The 18,126-nt window shown below is 39.8% G+C and overlaps 3 protein-coding genes across 3 annotated transcripts; 2 read left to right on the forward strand and 1 right to left on the reverse strand.

Annotated features, from left to right (window-relative positions):
* The first annotated feature begins 1,315 nt into the window (after positions 1-1,315).
* Positions 1,316-4,371, forward strand: LOC146367490 (uncharacterized). Its single transcript, XM_084913308.1, has 7 exons — positions 1,316-1,544; positions 2,097-2,197; positions 3,100-3,128; positions 3,221-3,296; positions 3,369-3,503; positions 3,594-3,688; positions 3,766-4,371. The coding sequence occupies exons 2-7, from the start codon at positions 2,104-2,106 to the stop codon at positions 4,126-4,128; spliced, it is 792 nt and encodes a 263-aa protein (XP_084769434.1). The 5' UTR covers positions 1,316-1,544; positions 2,097-2,103; the 3' UTR covers positions 4,129-4,371.
* Positions 4,372-4,614: 243 nt separating this feature from the next.
* On the reverse strand, positions 4,615-8,759 carry sf3a2 (splicing factor 3a, subunit 2). Its single transcript, XM_084913307.1, has 8 exons — positions 8,658-8,759; positions 6,958-7,226; positions 6,799-6,845; positions 6,504-6,613; positions 6,337-6,386; positions 5,943-6,083; positions 5,783-5,851; positions 4,615-5,218 (listed from the first exon to the last, which is right to left on the reverse strand). Exons 2-8 carry the CDS (start codon positions 7,153-7,155, stop codon positions 4,949-4,951), a joined length of 885 nt encoding a protein of 294 aa, XP_084769433.1. The 5' UTR covers positions 7,156-7,226; positions 8,658-8,759; the 3' UTR covers positions 4,615-4,948.
* Positions 8,760-10,513: 1,754 nt separating this feature from the next.
* Positions 10,514-17,476, forward strand: plekhj1 (pleckstrin homology domain containing, family J member 1). The gene is made up of 6 exons (XM_084913142.1): positions 10,514-11,250; positions 11,421-11,488; positions 11,583-11,649; positions 13,481-13,571; positions 15,624-15,687; positions 16,263-17,476. The coding sequence occupies exons 1-6, from the start codon at positions 11,157-11,159 to the stop codon at positions 16,353-16,355; spliced, it is 477 nt and encodes a 158-aa protein (XP_084769268.1). The 5' UTR covers positions 10,514-11,156; the 3' UTR covers positions 16,356-17,476.
* The last annotated feature ends 650 nt before the right edge of the window (positions 17,477-18,126 follow it).

Genomic DNA, 18,126 nt, shown 5'->3' on the forward strand with positions numbered 1-18,126 from the left:
AAATGTGTCCACAGGGGTTAGAGTTGCCCTTGAAACATTCTTTAAGGTTTTGTCCCAAACTTGCAAAGTTTCACTTTATTACCTTGATGTGTGCTCAATAAAGGATGAAAGGAGAACCCCAGATTACAGAGTGCTGAGAAAGAAAAAATTTAAATCTCTATGTTCATTTTGAAACTTGGTGGAATTATTTTTATCCAGATCAAATGAGCTTTCAATCAGTGATAATAGAAAGAACTCTTCACACAGATGACGCACTCTAGCACGCGGTGAAGGAGCATCCTTGGGACTAATAAGTACCGACAAATCAGCGGGGTGAGAGTGTGCATTTGGTCGATTAAGGCCACAGACAAGCTCATTATAAGCAAGCATACCGAGTGTTTTGAATTTTAAAAAAAATGCAATAAAAAGCTGAAAATCAGCTAAATGCTGGTCGGAGTTCTGCGGATTAGATCTGCAAACAATTAACACATTTTGGGGAACGAAATATATTTGGAAGTCTGCTAGAGGCTGTTTGCATTACATTGGAAAACAAAGAGTATATCCCCGGTTTGTTTAGGTCAGTCTCTTCACTTCAAAGGCTACAGAGCAAACATCCAATTTTAATAACTGACAGCTAAAGCAGTGTGCGATTCAACTGGTATTGGGCACAGTACCAGCAAAGGTATGACTCATCAGCATCGCCACAAGTCTGTTTATCAACACTTCCTCTCCCCTCCCACATAAAGGTGGCCTGCAACCACCTAACCCTGATATAACCCAATCAGATTTACATCTGTTCGCGTGGCTTCTTGTTAGTGGCCTCCATGTCACATAGAAGGGTGAGTTTGCCTCGAGGCTTCACATCGCACACAGAATGACAATACCTACTTGTCTTATTAATTTAACAAGGGGAAAAAAGAGGAAATATGCTGCAAAGCATCTGCATGAATATAATCTGCTCAGACGAAATGGCTTAATGTGTCTGAAGTGCTTGCATCGCAGATGTAGCTTCATAAAAAGAAATTTGGCAGACCCTCTGTCTGTTTGACGGCTAATCTGTCTGACAGACCACAGGCCTCATCTGCAGAGCAAAGTGCCACAGACTCTATCTCCCTAATAGCGCAGCAGCGCTCTCTGCTGGTGAGTAATAATACAAAATTCAAACCCCACTCACCTCTCTTTTGCAGCATTTTTGACCATTTGCTTAAAAATATCAAAATCACTGTTTGCAGCACGTTGCTGTTCAAAAACTTTGATATTTTTCCTCCTTGACTCCTTGGACACAAAGTGATATTTATCCAAAATGGGTCAGAGTTTTTCAAAACTGGTTATTTCCCCCACCCTCATCACTCTGTGATCTAGTGGTAGCGTAAAGCATGTTAATGTCAGCCCTCCCTCAGTCAGCGCCTGACACCCAATACCTTTTTGTTTTTTCATTCTCCGCCACCTGTTCTTGGCTGTCAGACAGTTCAGAGTGAGACTCAGCTGCCATCTTTGTGGAGGAACAACAGCTCTGTGACAAAGGCATCCCAGCACTGCCCAGGGGACCCCAAATGTTGAGGCAGGTAGGTCCTTCTTTCAATTGGGGTTTGACTTTACAGCTGAAACACAGAAGAGATTGATCAAGAATATAAGAGAAACATTGGGGCTTTAATTTTTTGTGTGTATTTATATAGTGTGTATCCATTTGTCTGCTGGTACCATTGCTTTATCTATTTATAGGCCTGGAAGGGCATTACCTCAGTGTCCGTTGAGAAATGTCATGCAACACATAAGGCCCTTACTGTATTCATTTGTAAATGTTAAGGTCAGAAAACTGCTTTAATTTAATGCAAAAGTGGCAAAGTTGACCTTTTACTAGTATCGTTTTATGCAGTCAAAACTGAATCCCAATGAGACATCAGGATTTTTTTTTATGGGGGAAGGTATAGTGATAAGAACAACTGTGATAAGAGTGCGATCCAATGAATTAAGAACTTAAGAAAAAGCAAGAACATCCCTTAAAAAAGCTGAACTGGCCTCTGCAGCTTTTGTGATCTTTTTGTGATTGTCTGCTAAAACATGAAAAATTAAAATGATTTGCTACTCCCATGTTCCTTCTCCTCCATCTCTCTCAGGGAAGAAATGGAAGAAAGCTATGAAACATTTGAAGAGGAGTTATGGCCACCAAGAGCAGATCCTCCTCCACAGAAACCTGTTAGGCAGATCCGCAAACCAGGTGGCGACACACACACACACGCACTGAATTGTTAATGACTATGCATAAATGATTTCTTCCATTGCAAATACAGGATATGCGTACAACTCTATAAATACTAGGGAACAGCAGCACAAGGAGCCACCGAAATCTGACTCCTGGTGGAAAGCAACACCACAGCCATGCTGGATGGATCATTTCTCAGTGCAGTGGGGTGCACTGAGCTTATTTCCACAAAAATAACATCTTCTGAAACATAAATCTAAACAAAAAAAGGAAAGTATCATATTTTCATGTCATATGTTCATGAGGCCTCTACAGCAGGAGTTTCTGGAAACTTTTTTTTTTTGGAGAAAAAATTTTCAGACTCATTGTCACAGTTTATTGCACAGTTTAGCTGGTTTGGTCTTGACAGTGTAGAAGTCAAATCGTTCTCTGCGCGGCTAACAAGCTAGGCTATCAAATAGCACCAATGACTGTAGAAAACAATAGCACCAACAGCTTCATGATAGTTTTGCTTCTCACACTCATATCTGACTTTGCGCTGGGCATAAAAATCTGGGCTTTTGTTCTTTTATTGGTTAATGATCAAGTGCATCAACCTCACCCTGAACTTTGTGCTAAGTGTATGTTGAGATGGGGAAACATAGCATTTAACATTCAGCTCAAAGCCAGCCGGAGCTCCCAGCATGCCTGCAGCCTTTTCAACCAGAACAGTATTTTTCACTGATGACTTGTAGTTTATCTACAGAGGAGTTAATAAAATTGAAAAACATGTGTTCAGCCAGCACAATTATATGAATATATGTTAATAGATGTAAACAAACCAGTTCCAGATTGAGTGCATGGCTGTTTGGGGTTTTGTTTTTTTGTTAATGGTGTATGATATCACCCTTCATTAAATCTCCATCTGTCCCTTCCAGAAATGTACGCTACCAGAAAAATCAGGGAGGTAGGTTGGAAAACAACCAGCATTAACAATTTTTCACTCAGCTCACAGCCCTTAAGACTTTTTCTATTAACCTTCACATTGTTCTTAAATAGGAAATGTCTCCAGCTCCACAGCAGCCAGCACCAGAACCCAAGACTGTAACCAGAGAAGTCAGTTTCCCCAAACCAAGTGAGTCCCAGCTTTCTCCCCTACCCTTGTCTCCCTGATCCGTGCATCCTGTTAACTTCTTTTTTCTTTCAGCATCCTTGCACAAAACCTTGTCCATTCAGAATCCGACTCAGATCGAAACCCCATGGGAGAATGTCACCCTGAACCGCTGTTTGCTTGTGGCCATTACCATCCTGGTGCTCACCTCAGGTTTTCAGAGGCTCAATGGCAAGTAAACCAGTGAACTAAAGTGAAAACTCAGGTATGAAAATAGCACATCTACTGTGAGTGAGTGATCCTTTCTTGTAACCAAAACAGAAACCTTACGTGGTCACAAAGCAGTTGAAGAGGAAGAAACTGGACTGACAATGAGGCGATCAGGCTCACTGCGACACAGAAGACCACTGCCAGAGGTAAATTGGCGATTAAAAATGATCGCTGATCAACATAGGTGGCGTGAACATTTTGTTTGATTGTTCTCCCCCGGCAGCCTGAAACATCTCTGTGGGAAGTCGTGTTTTGGTGGCTGCCTGACTTTGATGACGAGGAAGAAGAGGACGATGATGATGGAGAGGTTAAAAGGGGAAAATCAAAGAGAGGAGCAACAGCACGAGGATTAAGAGCTCTGAGAAACAAACCACTTCCAGATAAGAAACTCATAAAGCAAAGAGATAAGAAATTAAAGGACAGGAGAGTCACGAAAGCCAGAAATGAAGAAATCAAAGTAAAGAAAGGTAGAGACAAAAAAGGTGATCCTGAAGATGCAGGAGATGAGGAGGCTGTTGCTCAGGAAAATAAGAGGTCAGAGGAAAAGAGAGAAAAGAAAGAGTCCAGAAGTATAATTTCACTCTAGTAGAAGCTATTTTCTCATCAGCTGGTATGATTTATTCATTATTAAAAGGTGGCAATTTTGTCAAAATCTGAGCCTTAAAGTGTGCTTGCAATTAAATCTTCTGACACGACTTTGTGCTGTGTTATAGATTTGGATGCTTTCTGGTGGTTTGGTGTATTAAATGCTTTATTTCAAACGGAGGCATTTTGTTAACCAATTTGTTTTTCTGGTTCTGAAAGGTGGCACTGAATAAATTATGCCCATTCAAATGCAGTTAAAATGTCAACAGTGTGTTGCTAGAAGTGACTTCAAGTGTCAAGTGACTTCATTTGTCCAGTTTAGCTTCTCGTAGAGCCACTAAAGAGCCCAGTTAAAAAACTGTCCTCTCAGTAAATTCAGGTTTTCACACTGAATTTAAGCAAAGCTGAGATTCAGTATTTAAAGAACACTCAAGAAATCTTTTGGTGGAATATCTTTGTAAAATCAAAGACTCTTATGACACAAACATTTTCTGTTTGTCCACAGCATTTAATTACAAAACCATAATCCTAAAATACGAACTTCCAATCACACCTCCATATCCAGAATGTGGATATTATTACAAAAGAGTGTGGTCATATTTATGATGCTGCAGTAAGAGACTGCCCTGCACATTTACATAAACCAAACAAAGACTGAAAACTCCAATAAAAAAGAACTTTAACCCTTTGCAGAAATAATAAAACTAAACATAACTGCAGCATCTACAAGGAGATGGACACTGTAAACAGGCAGGGCAGTGTGACTACACACCATTACAGAAATCAAAGTAAATCACTCAAAACAGATCACTGGCCAGAGATCAGTTATTAGCTAATGTAAGGCCCTCCGGAGGGGGTGGCCTCATTGGCATGGGGGGCATGGGCATCTGTGGGGGCATCTGAGGGGCTCCTGGGGCACCAGGCGGAAGAGGAGGGATGGGCATTCCCCCTGGAGGGGGAGGGGGCAGAGAGTCGTTTGATGGGTGATCTCCACTCATAAGGGGAGGAGGACGCTTCACAGTGGCAGCAGGTGCTGGGCCGCTCGACTGGGTAACAGGTTTCTCCATTTTGAAGTGGAACTGTAGGAAAAACTGGATAGAACAACAAAAAAAAGGAACAATTAAAGACATGTTTCCACTATTAGAAACAATTTAGGAAAACTAATATACACGTTCCACTAGTTTAAACTAGTGTATCACAGAAACTTTTTACAAGGATTTTTAAGATGAAGAGGTAAACATATAGAATAAATATTAAGGTCACTTTATTGACTCACTGTTCCTATCAACTGCTATATGTGCATAACAGCTTGAAAAAATTAGAACTATAAACAAGTTCAAGCGACCATTTTACCTTCATTCACCCACGGGCTGACATTCACCCACGTTTGTTTACTAATTAGATTAGGTTGCATGTAAATGAGGTAAACAATGATTCAGAGCTCTCTCACTCTGCAGCACATTATTGTCTTCTCATACGGAAAGACGGGGAAAAATTCCCCAAGGAGTTTTTCTAGACAGAAAAGAAGCTAAATCTACACCTCTGCTGTTCTGTTTTTGACACACAGTGTGCCCACTTTGCTTCACCCCTCCCATTGGTTCTGGCTGCTGGACCTAATAACTCTACTGGCAGACACTCTGTAACATACATGGTACCTGTTTAGTTTCTTTGTTCCAGTGGGTCCAGAAGCGGTTTTCTGCTTTATCAATTTCTCTGCTGGGTACCTATAACAGCAAACATCTTGTTATTACATGAGTGAAGGAAAAAATGACAAAGAAAAAAAAACATAAGGGGAAGAGAAAATGAAGGTCTCACCTTGAAAGCAATGGTCTCATATGGTTCAGCAGCAAAAAGCAGGTACTGCCAGCGACGATCGGGAGGCTCAATGCGCTGTTCGTAAGCAGACATGAAGCGATGCCTGGGTCCAATTCCTTCAGCGATCTCTGGATAGTCAATCTGATGGGCCAAGAAAAGAAGGTCAGTAACACATGGCCTTTACTGTTGTGGTGTTGTGAAACTTTGCAGGTTAGAGCATGAGGTTATGATTTGTTCCTGTGACCCAGTTTCAGTGTAAAGCCCCTTTACACTCACCAGATTATCCAAAGAATAAGTGAGCATTTTACTTTGGTTTGAAGCACACAAATAATAACTTATTTACGTGGCCTCAAAAGGATACTGGATTATGTGCATTCTTTCAAAATATACAAACCTGGAAAAGTAAAGATTGCTGTCCCATCTCTGGATCCCTCTGTTTGGTCACTGTGAATAATTAAAAAAAACAACAACATTAATTTCTTTTTAACAATGCATTTTTTAAAGAAACTAGTATTATAAACCAAACTGTGACTACCATATAAAATGCCAGAGCTTGCCTACCTTTGTATCCTGGTCGACCAATTTTGACAAACTTCTTGACCTCAACTTTCACTTTGGCTGGAGCTGGTTGAGCAGGAGCTTCTTTTGCTTCTTTGGCTGCCCTCCGTGCTCTGAAAAATGTATGTAAAAGGTTTTCCTCAAAATTACATTTCTTTAAATTTAAATTTCTCCAGAAGTTTCCCATAAGTTTTAAATTGGGACTCATTTGTGTTAAACAGCAACTTTAATTAAATCAAAACATAAAGTTACAGCTATTGCACTTCTGTGTTGTAGCACAGATAATGTATGGACTTACAGATTGGTCTGGTGTTTCTTTCCTTGTGTGTGAGCTAAGTAGCTTCCCTGAAATACAGAGAGACATTTTTTAATTTTTCTTTTCAAATAAGACACCCAGGTGACAAGAAATAAAAACAAATTGAGTTAACAGAGAAATGTCTCATTATGTGTCCCTCACCTCATTGTTGTGAAGTGTCAGACAAAGTTTGCACTCGTATGATCCTAAATGGTTCTTCATAAAGTAGGGGTCTTTGTTGATATCAATGGTCTCCAAGGCCAACTGACGTAACCGTTCTCGCCTGTCACGGTTACTCTCAGAGGCAGATGCCACCCCTCCGCTCCCCGTCTTCCCTCCAGCTCGATGCTGGAAATCCATTTTTGTAAGGTTTTGGACTTAAACAGTCACACAAACGTTGACAGTTACTCCAAATAGATTCCCCTGATTACCTGGTGAAAAACAAAACAATAAGTACTAGGGCTGGGCCATATCATACCGTTCATAATACCGGTATAATGTTAGGCAATGATAAGAAAATGAAATATCGTAAAAGAATATGGGTAAAACGCGCATGTGCAGTGCCTTTGTTTTCATACATACATGGCGGAAAAAGCATGGTGGTGACTGAGAATGAGAAGGGCGAAAGCGGATCGTTGAATGAAACAGATGAACCAGAATTGGTTTGTAAAAATGGTGCAACTTCAGTGGTGTGGAACTGGCTTGGCTTTCATCCGTCAGATACACACCAAAGCACATTTTTTGGTAGAGAATGCAAGTGGGCCGTCGTTATTAGCGTACCGATTTTATGCAGTACGCGGCGCTCAAAAATCTGTCAAAAAATGTTTTAGTACGACTTTACTAAGCTACGAAGCCGCACCACTTGATGGATTGTCGGAGCATTACAGGTACCGTAGTCAGGAGCCTCGCAGAATAATATGTACTGTGCTTCAACATAATATTACCGCATTGTGTGTATAACCTCTTTTTTAAGTTTTATGGATATTATACATGGTTATGCTCAGGATATATCAGCAAATTTCCACTGGAAATGCCTTTTGGTTAAACTGTCAGGAAGGAATTTGCATTTGCACTGTTAAATTTTTATATAACTTTAATGCACATAAAAAAAACAGCTGCTTGTTTAAGTGAAAATACATTGATTTTTTTTTTTTTTTGCACTGATAAAGTTGTGGAGTTCTAAAATATTTTGTCTCACGTCAATTATATCGTCAGTTATATTGTTATCGCAAATTTTCAAATATATATCGTGATAAATATTTTTGGCCATATTACCTTGCCCTAACAAGTACTGCCAGTGAAGGTCCACATTAATAACCCTGCACTCCAGGGCTGTAGCACAACAACAGCATCATGTGTAGATTTGCATTATTACTTGTGTTTTAGCTAAGGCTCTAACCTGGACACATTTTTATTGCTCAAACCTATATGGGTCATATAACCTGTTTTAAAAGCAACTCGTCATTACAATCCCCTCTATACGAAGATTCCCAATGCTAACGTCCTTACAAAGAGTCAACATGAAGGCCCAAGCAGCGGTTTTTAGAGGACCAAGTTAAGTTATCGGTGGCAATTTACCAGCGAGCAAAAAAAAGATTCTTCCCGTTATTAAAAAAGAAATCCATTCTTCTGAATGATCCCAACAACATCTAGCTAGCTGTAGCATTTTAGCATACAAAAGCCGCTAAATGCGCTAGCAATTTTAATGCTAAGCTAATGGTGCTACCAAATAGTAATGAAAAGCTTTTAACAAATACAGATGATTAAAGTGAATATTAAAAATGCAAAATGACCACATCCGTTAGCCACAAAATTAAACATTTTAGAAGACTACAAACAGATTACTTTATCAAAACACTCACCAGTTTCACAACGACAGCGACACGCTCATCTGATTTGTTGTGCGCATGCGCTTCAGTAGATTCTTTTTCCCGGGTTTTGGTGGTTTGTAAAAATCCCTCTGGTGTGTTACTGCCACCTGCTGGGCTGGATCTCCAGCCAACACGACGGCTGGACCTATGAGGGGGGCCTTCGTGTTCTTAAATTTCTGATTGTTTCACAGCAGCAGACACAGGAGGTAAAAAATAATTAATTAAAAAAGATAAACTGCTCAGTGGTTCATTTAGAAATTCTGGCCTTTTTCCTATTTCATTTTCAGTAGAAACACAATTCTAAAACACAAGTTTTAAAGTTTTGCATTTTTTTTAGTTTTTTTTCTTAATTTCTTAATTTTTTTTCATTGTACTTGATAGTTTTTTTTAGTTTTGGTTTAGTTTTCAGGTAAGCTGTGGTGCTAAGAGGCCTAAAAGTTCTGCTAGCCACCACTAGCCTGAAGCATTTATACGAGGCAGGATGGATCAATAATTTCATGTTCTTTACCCCAAATTCTGACACTACCATTCAAATGTGGCAGCACCAATAAATATACTTCTTGCCTCTGTTATTTAATTTTCATAAGCTTGTGTGAATTGTAGCCTCAGCTTCCCTTTCGTAACTGACACGAGTGGCACCAGATGTGGTCTTCTGCTGCTATATCCTATCAGCTTCAGTGTTCAATGTGTTGCCCATTCAGAGACACTCTTCTGCATATTTTGGTAGTAATCACTGGTTATTTGAGTTACCGTTGCCTTCCTGACAGTTTGAACCAGCTTGGCCATTGTCCGCTGACCTCTAGTATTAGAAAGACATTACAAATACATTTGTAATACCAGCAGAGAATCAGAATCAGAATACTTTAATAATCCTTAACGAAATTATGTGGGTTTCAGTTGCTCCAAGACAATAACAGTAACAGACTAAAGTAATGAAATAATACAATATATTACAAAGTTTACAAATGTAAGAAATAGCACTAATATATACACATGTTCGATTGTAAATATCAAGAAGAAAGGGCACAGAGCAAAGGAGCCATTTTTGACCTGCAGAGGGCAGTAACGCGCCTGACGAAGAAGAGGAAGAAGTAGTGATGGTAAATTTGATTCTTTTTACTGAATAGAGTTTTAATGAGTCACTCACCAAAGTGAATCGAGTTTTTTGAGTCATTTGGTTCACTGAGTCAGTCGACCAGAGAGTGCAAAAAATGTACATTTTCACTCAAACTTAATTTGTTTCTCTTTTCATGTAAATCCTACTGCTAAGATGAATGATTCTAAAAGAAAACAACTATTTTATAGAGCAAAAAAGAGCAAAAACATTTCTAAAATTAAGCAATTTCCTATCAAAATTGCTTAATAAACATTTATTTTATTTTATTTTATTTTAATATATTTTTATTTTTTATTTTCCTTAAATGTGTTAAATATATATTTTCTCATCTAAATGTCCACTGAGCTGTGAGCCAGGGGGCGGTAATGCGCCTTAACATTGGTTGCCAACCAAGAAGAAGAAGCTGTGAGCCAGGAGGGAGGGGGTGAGCGAGTCCTGAGTGATTCGCTTACGATTCAGCACAGGAGGGAGGGGGTTAGTGAGTGAGTGATTCGTTCCTCTATGATTCAGCACAGGAGGGAGGGGGTGAGCGAGTCCTTAGTGATTCGCTTACGCTTACGATTCAGCACAGGAGGGAGGGGGTTAGTGAGTCCTGAGTGATTCGCTTAGGCTTACGATTCAGCACAGGAAGGAGGGGGTTAGTGAGTGAGTGAGTGATTCGTTCGCTCTATGATTCAGCACAGGAGGGAGGGGGTGAGCGAGTCCTGAGTGATTCGCTTACGATTCAGCACAGGAAGGGAGGGGGTGAGTAGCTCAAATGTGCTGTTAGCATGTTAGCAGAGCGATGCTACTGTGAACCGAGGAGCTATTTTCTTGATGTGAGCTTCTACTCAGGGTTTTTTCTTCCAGTTCAGAGCAGAATTTTTTTTGTTACGATACTGGATGTTGTGTTTTTCTCCACAATTTTAATTATAAGCTAGATACATTGCTGCTAACAGGAACAGGGATGAGTCAGTGAGTCAGTTGGGCTTGTGAATCATGATTCATGAGTCAGTAAAGTGATTCTCGAGTATTGAACGATTCGTTCATGATTCGCGCATCACTAGGAAGAAGACAACCTTAGCAGAGAGGAGTGTCATTACTACTAGAGGTGTGTGTGTGTGTGTGTGTGTGTGTGACATGAAGTCCAGAGCTGTTGTTTTTCAGTTGACCCTCAGAAATGATCAAACGCAGTCCGACAGGTTTCGGGGACGTTAGATAACGAAGCAGCGACGTGGACTCAGCGGTGTATACAGTATAGTTTTTGCACCGTACTACCGTTAGCTAACTCCTGTGTTATGCTTTCGACTGGGGGTACGGGTCCTCTTTAGCATCCGTGTACCTGCGTGTGTCCGTCTGTTTGTCAAGCCTGTGAGTGTTTGTGTGTGTCCGCGATGCGTTTCAACGAGAAGGAGCTGGTGTTACTGAGCCGCCAGCCCTCGGAGAGAGCAGCTGAACTGGGGATGAGAGGTCCCAAGAAAGGAGACGGTAAGGACAGTCATTCAGACGCACTTCCGTTTCGTGTATTTGGGCACAGCAGCTAATGTCAGCATCAGATATTAGACATATCTCTCTCTGTATACTTCATGCGACAGCTGGGCTGCTTTGTGTTGTAGAGACGAGTTTGTCTGTCTAACTTCCCCTTTGTGGCCTTGCAGTTGTAAAGAAGAGGCTAGTGAAACTCGTCGTCAACTTCCTCTTTTATTTCCGGACTGATGAGGAAGAGGTCAGTATGCTTGTTGTCACAGCATTTTCTGTGATAAATTGAATACATTTGTTTCAAAAGTGGGGTCAAAATTAACTGAGTGTTTATTTGCCAGCCAATTGGAGCTTTGCTGCTGGAGCAGTGTAGGGTGGAGAGGGAGGACAGCCAGACTTTCTCTATTGGTAAGCTTCAGCATCCTTTAGAGGTACAGTTAGGAGTGACTGTAAGTCTATAAGTGACCGATTTGTTTTTGGTAGTTCTGCCTCTGTACACAACCCCAGTGGTTTTTACATCAAACAATGAGCATGCCTTTGAAGCGCAGACTCCCAGCTTTTATTCAAGGGCTATAACAACAATATCACATTACCTCTTTAGGAGTTACAACCATTTTTATAAACTGTAACCCTCTGTGCTGGTCTTTGTTGCAGCCACCTTTAGTTACTAGTTTTGTGTTATTGGGTTGAGATCAGGTGACCAACTTCAGTTGAAGACGATCCCATTTCTTTGGCTTAAAAAACTCTTGAGTTGCTTTTGCTCATATTTCTATCAGCAGACACAGAGTGCAACTCCCGCCGAAGAGCAAGGGCTGTGCTAAAACTGTTATATTTTATGATGTCTTTATTACAACATGCTGACGTCAACCTGTTAATGGCATCATTGTGACATCATCGGGTGTCGTATTGAGAAAATTGAAAGTGTGTTGTGCTGGTCTCTCCATGTGCTTTCATATGATATATTACTCAATATAATTTCTTTAAAATGGTTTTCAAGGTCAAATTTGACCTTGGGTGCTAGTAATGACGATAAAGATCAAATGCTTAGCCAGCCTAGTTTTAATTTACCCCATGGTCTAGTTTCTTGTTGTGAAATTTGAAGACAATCCAGTAAAAAAATTGTGGATGATATAAAGTTTACAGCTTTTTTTTCATATTCTGTGTGACTTTAACATTGACACAATTCTCACTAAAATGAAATCACCTCGAGCTGTATTGGTATCTACCATCACACCAAATGTGAAAATTATATCATGAAAACTGTGGACACTAAACTGCTAACAAGCAGACAGACAAATGGTACCGATTACATACTTCGTCGCTTTGGAGGGAAAATAAATACTAGTGATCTGGTTCCACTGGCAGCCATATAATGCCCATGTATGACAGATAATGTGTGATGCCTCCGATCATGAGCTGTGTCTTTCCTTCTCTGTACTTTTCTCCTTCCATCATCCTGGTGCAAGTTCATCTTGGTTTGATCTGTGCAGACTCTTTTAGATGTTTTCTGAAAGTCTAATCTGGCCTTCCTTTTCTTGAATGTAACCAGTGGTTTGCACCTTGTTGTAAACTCTCAGCATTTCCATTCATGAAGGTGTCTCTTCATTCTAGACTTATGTTGATTTGCTGCCTTCACAACAGTGTTCTTGGCTCGATGTTGTTGGATGTTTTGGTGTTGTTTTTCCTAACCATGCGAATAATTCTGCAGTCAAGCACTTTACTTGTCTTCTGTGGTCTTTAAGGCCTTTTGATGTTGCTGAACTGGCCAGTGCATTTCTTCTTCTTTTTTAAGAATGAACCAGATTGCTCATTTGGCTGTTCCTACAGTTGTTGTTGTCTCTCATTTAGGTTTATTTTGGTTATTCGGCCTTCTGCGCCTTCATCAACATCATCTGGAATCAACTCCATACTTTTTATCTGCTTATCTTGTCATTGAACAAGGAAACAGGAAACACCTGGTCATGAAACTGGCAGTCAGGTGTTTGACTGTGTAAGAAATGGTTGTAATACCTAAACAGTCAGTTCATTACTTTTGTTAACTACATTGAGTTAAAGCTAAAGTCTGCACTTCTGTCATATTGTAATAGTTTGATGCAGAATGAACCGTGGTGGTATATAGAAGCAAAACTACAAAAACATATTGACCTAACTGTATATTTCACTTTCTCACTGGTGCTCTGCTGTTTCTGCTTGTTTCCTTCATGTTTTTCTGATCTCTAATGGCCTCTGTTTGCTGTAGCATTTCTGGATGAAGCAGAGAGGAAATATGTGTTTGAATGTGATACTGAAGAGCAGTGTGCCGAGTGGATAGACTCCATTATCAAAGCAAGGTAGGACTGACTTTTCTTCTTTCTTATTCCAGGAAGCACAGAAGCTTACAGACACTTACAGCCGTCAATAAGGGATTAATAAATGGAGAAAAACGTAACTTTTAAACCAAATGTGTTTTTTTGACCGGGTATCAAATAATATCCCATAAAGGTCAGAACACACTCACTGCGTACTCCAATAGTTACACCTGTTAAACTGATCTTTAAAGCAAATATTTAATCAGCCAATCACGTGATAGAAACTCATTGGAGTTAGCCAAGTAAACACAGTCATGATGATCTGCTGAAGTTCAAACTAAGCATGGTGCAGGTGGTGATGGTCAAGACAAAAAAAGTAAAACCCTTAACCCCCCACAGTGAGTAGTTTTGTTTTTTGTATTTGTTTAATTTGCTATATTACGTATTTAAAAACACAGAGCTGTACTGACTACATATGCTCATAAAGTCTAAAAGAAGAGCATTTTGTGTGTGTTTTCTAACTTAATAACCAAATAATGAAAAGCTGTGTTCTGTACAGCTGAATATGCTTACACATCTATGTCATTTGAACAGTGTGGGTAGAACAAGTGACACCTCACATAGTAACAGAGTAACAGACTCACATGGGTGAAACTGTCACAAATGAATGATTTTGCTGTTTTCAGAGGCACAGTGTTAGAAATGTGAGTGTTAAACGGCTTCAGTCTAATCCATAACAGCTCTGACATATTGTTTTAAAGCTTACTGGGAATGCATAATACTCCCAAACAGCAGAGGATATCTGAGGAGGATCATAGCGCTCCAACTTCTCCTATGGGCTTCAGTGAGTCTGCCGGAAAAGTTGTCAGACCTGGCAGCTGTGGCGTCGGGCACATTTAATATTGTGCTTGATTAATGTATCTGCTAACTGCTAATTGAGTGGTAGCTCAGACAGACCTGCTGGGCTTCATGTGAGCAGACAGGCGGAGAGAAGATGGGAGACAGAGAAACACGCAGAGTCCATTTCTCACAAATAATAATCATCATAATAATAGTAATACACTCTATTTTTATAGTGTATTGTTATTTTAATAAAACACAGTTTACAAAGTGCATTGACAGCCAGGGGTACACAGCCATTAAAGTCACATAAATACACACATATATATTCAAAAAAGAATAAAAATGTGAATTGAATAAAATGAATGAACTACTGGAGCAAGGATCGACTTCAAAGCAAGTCTATAAAAAGAAAGAGGAAGTGATTCTGCAAGCCTGCTGTCTTCAAGAAGGTCATTACAGGATCTAAGGCTGTGAGCAAGCTTATACGGGGTCAGTAGTTCTGCTATGAACCCAGACAAGGATGAGCTAATCAGTAAAATCCTAAAATCAGATTTAAACCATAGAGGAAGGAAGCAGAAAGAAGCCAGGATAGGGGTCATATGATGCTGTCTGCTAAAATCAGTAAGAAGCCTAGCAGAAGAGCACCCATTCATATTTTAGCTTGTTTACATAAACCAATAAGAGATTTTATTAGTGGACAAAAAGTAGACACTGATCAGCTGAACAGGTAAATGGTATGAAACAAAAACATTTGTTCTTTATTCCACTTTTTTTTATTTAAGCTGTTTTTTTTTTATAGTAACAGTAATAATAATAATAATAATAATAGTAACTATATTAATAAGATGAGCTATAAAAATACTACAAAATCAGCTATGCAAAACTGTGTCTCTGGCAGACAGATGTATTGAAAATAAATAGTTGTCCGTCTTGGTAGCGGAGTGTAAAATTCATTGTGCTTAGAGCTGACAGGAGGTCAGCCGAGGCCAGGCAGACTGCCGGGTTTGTAACGCACTGGTGGAAACCCTGAGCTTGCGTAACGTAGCTAGCATGGCCCAGCTACCTGTCAACTAGCAACAAACAATTAAAATGTTCCTGTACAGAACATTTTAAGTCGATCCTTGCTCCAGAGGAAGTTCCTGTGACTGTGTTTAATGTTACAAGCTGAGTTGCAGCTCTGATCTTTACTGTATTTGTCTAACATTATTTCTCCCTAAATGTCAAGTTAATTTGTTGTCTAATCTCTTGCAGTTACGAGTTCATGAGGAAGAATCTTATATTCTATCGAACAGAAATCCACAGGCTCACAGGGAAGGTGAGACCCCTCGCAGCAGCACGCCGGTGCGCTAAATGCCACACAGATGGTGCTTCTAATCAGCAGCGTTCATACTGTGGGATGGTTACAGTGCGGTTTGGAGTTCATATTATCATCATCATCAATAGCAGACAGACTGGTAGATTAATGAAGGGGGATGGTTTTGGTTTTGCTCGGCAATGCTGAGCTCTCGGCTGCTAGGATTCATGTAAACAACACTGTGGAATTTCATGATGACTCTCAAAGCACACAACGAAACATGCCAGAGAAAGCTCAATTAGCAATGTGTCTCTCTAGAAACAATTTCCTAGTTACTCGGGATGAGACAGGCTGCAAAAGCTTTTCTCCTCGTGTTGTACATTTGATTGTGCATATAATTATTCATTGCAGTGTGAGCCGCAGCTGAAATCCCACTAACCTCTGGAGATCTCAAAAATCTCTAAGTAAAAGCCAGGCTTTCTGACCTCTAGGTTTGAGTGCGTTTCTATTTGTTTGGTTCTTTGAGTCTGATTCTGCTTCAGTAACAGCTAATTTTCCCTGTACACTGTTTTACTCACTGCCTGCTTTCTCCACAGGACCCCTTGGAGCAGTATGGTATATCCGATGAAGCTCGTTTCCAGGTCAGCAACAGTCGGCCGCTTGTGGCTAGAGATACCTCCTCCCTGTAGACCAGCGTCCTGTGTTCACATTATATGTTTTATTTTGATTAGTTCACTCTGCCATTCCAGCATCACTCCACACTGGTTTGAAAACCACAGCGTTGTCGCCCACAATCTTGCTCCTTAGAGCTTTACTGCGCTCCATTTATTATATCTCGGGTTGCCTCAGACCTATGCAGGTGTCTTAGGTAATGTAAAGCCATCCTCAGTTTAGTCCTGCTGCATCTTTGTCAGTCATTACAAGCAACGCAATGCTTTGGTTAAGTCAACACTATCATATTTGTGATTTCAGGGCATTCTCATTTGCCTTTTCTGTGTCATTTTTAGACTTCTGGCCCAGTTAATCAGTTCTCTGTATAAACATTTTATGTTTTCTACTGTTGATGCTATACATTCAGACAATGTGATTGCAAAAGCGACTTTCATTCAGGACTATTAGTAATGTGAGTAGAACTATGTTCAAAATATCTAATTTGAGGACATATTAACACGTAAACCATTGTTTTAATGGAGCCTTTTAAAAGAAGCTTACAGTTGATAGCGTGCCTGATTTAGAAAACCTTTGGCAGTATTCCTGCTCTGATTTGAACTGTTTTTGAGTCTTTTGAGCTGCTGAGTTGAGCCACATATTTTACTCAGTGTCTGTGAAAAAGGCAAAGCTGTGTATTTATCATGTTATGCCTTATTGTTAGATTCCTTTAGTGTTTGAGACAATACTTTTGCACAGTTATTGGGTGTTGAGGGTTGTTTCTTTTATTACAACTATCGTACTTGATCAGCCTACTGTACCTTTTCTGTGGCACTTTGATTCAGATCCCTTTATGTAAGCTGTTGAACCATGTGTTCAAAAACCAGGCTCTTGGCATGATTCAGGAAACAAAAATAAACAAATCACATGAATATTTGTGAAAACGAGAGCTGACATTTTGCTCTCAACTCAAGTTTCCTGTAAGACTTTTTTGCATCTTTCAAATTAGCGAAATCTTTGTTTTTCAAGAGTCTCTCTGTAATTGCATGTCATTGAATGTATCTTCATTTTAAAAGTTTTGCACATAGAACATTTGTTTTTAGTTAACAACATCTGCTTCACTGGCATCTCTTTTTATACTAATAAAGCCATTTGAAAGAAATTTTAAATTCATCCAGTGTGTCATCTGTCAACCAAAAGTGAAAGCATTTGATAACACACATACACACACACACACACAAATGTAATGTGTGTCGGTGGCTACATCCAGCTCTTGTAAATAGTCTGTAGCTTAGGTTCTATAGGTTCTTAATACATTTTGGCCTGCCAGGGTGTAGCTGGAGCCCCTGTGCACACACTAAACTAAACAGACAGGCACACCTCCACTGCTACTACAAATACACAAAATGAAACAAAAAGGAAAGTTGATGCTGAAGGCGAATAATTTCAGCTAAGGTGAGAGACTGAGCTTTCGTATTTCCCTGGTGTAAAGAAATGCCTGTGTATCAATTTTCCATAAGCCAATTTCTGTTATCAAACGACACAATTTCCTTTGTCATGTTGATGTTTGAATCCACACACCAGCAAAGGAGGAGTTGTGAACAGGGAGCTGAGGCTTCAGAAAGTCAATGAAGTGAGAAGAGGCATGCAACATCAGCACAGCAGACGGGTTGTTTTTTTTTTTTGTTTGTTTGTTTTTTTAGCATAGTCTCAAAGCAAGTTTTCATTTTTATGTGATTTTCACTGGACTCTGCAAAACTTGTGCCCGTAATGTCCTTTGTGGGTACAAAACAACGCTAAATCATCAGCCCT

This window comes from Perissodus microlepis, chromosome 18 (assembly GCF_051167445.1).
Source record: "Perissodus microlepis isolate ML-2025 ecotype Zambia chromosome 18, ASM5116744v1, whole genome shotgun sequence".
Taxonomy (NCBI): Eukaryota; Metazoa; Chordata; class Actinopteri; order Cichliformes; family Cichlidae; genus Perissodus; species Perissodus microlepis.